This window comes from Geospiza fortis, unplaced genomic scaffold (genome assembly GCF_000277835.1).
Source record: "Geospiza fortis unplaced genomic scaffold, GeoFor_1.0 scaffold2, whole genome shotgun sequence".
Classification (NCBI taxonomy): domain Eukaryota; kingdom Metazoa; phylum Chordata; class Aves; order Passeriformes; family Thraupidae; genus Geospiza; species Geospiza fortis.
In genome coordinates, this window is record NW_005054366.1 from 2897009 (window position 1) to 2899389 (window position 2381).

The window sequence follows — 2381 nt, forward strand, 5'->3', positions numbered from 1 at the left end:
GGGGATTGTGGGGTCTGGGAATGCCGGGGGGTTTGTGGGATGTGGGGATTACAGGGGATTGATGGAATTTGGGAGGTCCAGGGGGATTTATGGGATGTGGGGATTACAGGGGATTTATGGGATTTGGGAAATCCGGGGGGTTTGTGGGATGTGGGGATTATGGGGGAATTGATGGGATGTGGGGACATCCGAGGGGATTGATGGGATGTGGGAAATCCAGGGGGATTGGTGGGATTTGGGGAATGCCGGGGGGGTTTGTGGGATTTGGGAGTTCCACGGGGATTTATGGGATGTGGGGATTATGGAGGGATGGATGGGATTTGGGAAATGCCGGGGGATTGGTGGGATTTGAGGAATTCCGGGGAGTTTATGGGATTTGGGGAATTCAGGGGTGATTTACGGGATTTGGGGATGATCGGGCTTTGATGGAATTTGGGAGTTCCAGGGGGATTGATGGGATGCAGGAATTCTGGGGGAATTGCTGGAATTTTGGGAATTGGGGGGTCAGGAGGAGGTAGGAGAGCCCAAGTTTATGGGATTTTAGGAATTTGGGAGCACAGGATGAGCTGGGATAGCCCAGATTCCAGGAATTTAGCCTGGATTTCTGGGATTTCAGTAATTTGGGGGGTCAGGAGGAGCTGGGATAGGCCAGATTTACAGGATTTTGGGAATTTATCCTGGATTTATGGGACACCACATCCAGAGGGGAGGTTTGGGGGAAATTCCTGCTCTTCCTTCTCCTCATCCCTGCACTCCAGAGCTCGGGAATGGCCTGGAGCAGCTCCGGCCACAAATAATTTGGGACAGACCTGGGATTTGGAATAGCGGGAATGAGGAAAAATCCCATTTTTACCCAACTGGAGGAGCCTCGCTGGGAGCACGCGGCAATTCCAGGATATTCCCACAGCCCTCCAGCCCCTCTGGAATGCTGCCTCTTCCAGGGATTCCCGGCCCTTCCCGATGTTCCATCCTGGAGCTCAGAGCTGAGCCCGGGAGGAGGAGGAGGAATTCCAGGGGAATTCCAGGGAATTCCGGGATTTGGAGCTGACAGCCCCGCTGTGCTTCCAGGCTCGGCGCTGGCCTATTCCGCCTACGTCTTCCCTCTGGAATGGGTCGGGAGCACATTCCATGATTTCTACGTTCCCGTGGCCGTGCTCAACTCCGTGCTCAGCACTGGCCTGTCCTGCTATTCCAGGTGGGATCCAGCGGGAATTCGGGATGAGGGGTTTGCTCATGGGCTGGGCCGGACGGGAGGTGGAGAAGGGGAAAGAGGGAATTTTTCCGATTGGGAAATGAGGAGAATGAGATGATGAAAATGTGGGAGAACGGGAGGAGCTTCAATTTTTGGGAAGTTCCAAAGGGGATTTGTGGAATCCTGGAATGGTTTGGATTGGGAGGGAACTTGGAGATGATCCAGGTCTGCTATCCCAGGTTCCTGGAGAAGCTGTGGAATACCCTGTGTATCCCATGTGGAATTCCCAGTGTTTCCCTGTGTATCCAATGTGGAATTCTCTGTGTATCCGATGTGGAAATTCCCAGTGTTTCCTGGTATATCCCACGTGGAATACCCTGTGTATCCCATGTGGAATTCCCAGTGTTTCCTTGTGTATCCAATGTGGAATTCCCTGTGTATCCCATGTGGAATTCCCAGTGTTTCCCTGTGTATCCAATATGGAATTCCCAGTGTTTCCCTCTGTATCTGATGTAGAATTCCCTGTGTATCCGATGTGGAAATTCCCAGTGTTTCCCAGTATATCCCACATGGAATTCCCTGTGTATCCCATGTAGAATTCCTGGTGTATCCCATGTAGAATTCCCTGTGTTTCTTGGTGTATCCCATGTGGAATTCCCTGTGTATCCTGGTGCATGCCATGTGGAATTCCCTGTGTATCCCATGTGGAGTTCCCGGTGTATCCCACACAGAATTCCCGGTGTTTCCCAGGTTTCTGGAGGCAGAGCGGCCCCGCCTGAGCAAAGCTTTCCGAACTTTGGCCTTCGTGTATCCCTACATTTTCGACAGCATCCCAGTTTTCTACAGGGTGCGTATCCCACAAAATCCTGGGAAATTTCAGCTGCCCTAGCCTGGAATTCTTTGGGAAAACAGGCCCAGCTTGGGGTTTGAAAGGCAAACAAACTCCGGCAGGAAAAGGCCCTGGAATATTTTTTCCTGCTCTCATTGCCGGCGAATTCCTCCCACTTCAAAGGGCTGGAAAATTCCTGCCTTGGGAAGCTGGGAGGGGCCTTGTGCAGGGATTAAACTGGAGCAGGGCGGGAATTTGGGCCGGCAGGAGTGGAGGTGCTGGGAGTGGGGAACTGGGAATGGCTCCCTGGGATTGATGGATCAATCCCGCTTTTTCCTGGGAAGCAGGGCTGGAGTGGGG

General features: G+C 52.7%; 1 protein-coding gene across 1 annotated transcript in view; it reads left to right on the forward strand.

The window, feature by feature from the left end:
* The window catches only part of PAQR5 (progestin and adipoQ receptor family member 5), a 5809-nt gene that overhangs the window by 2046 nt on the left and 1382 nt on the right, over window positions 1-2381 (forward strand). Inside the window, exons 4-5 of the mRNA XM_031059664.1 lie at window positions 1069-1195; window positions 1943-2046. Coding sequence (XP_030915524.1) covers window positions 1069-1195; window positions 1943-2046 — 231 coding nt within the window. The remainder of the gene's footprint in view (window positions 1-1068; window positions 1196-1942; window positions 2047-2381) is intronic.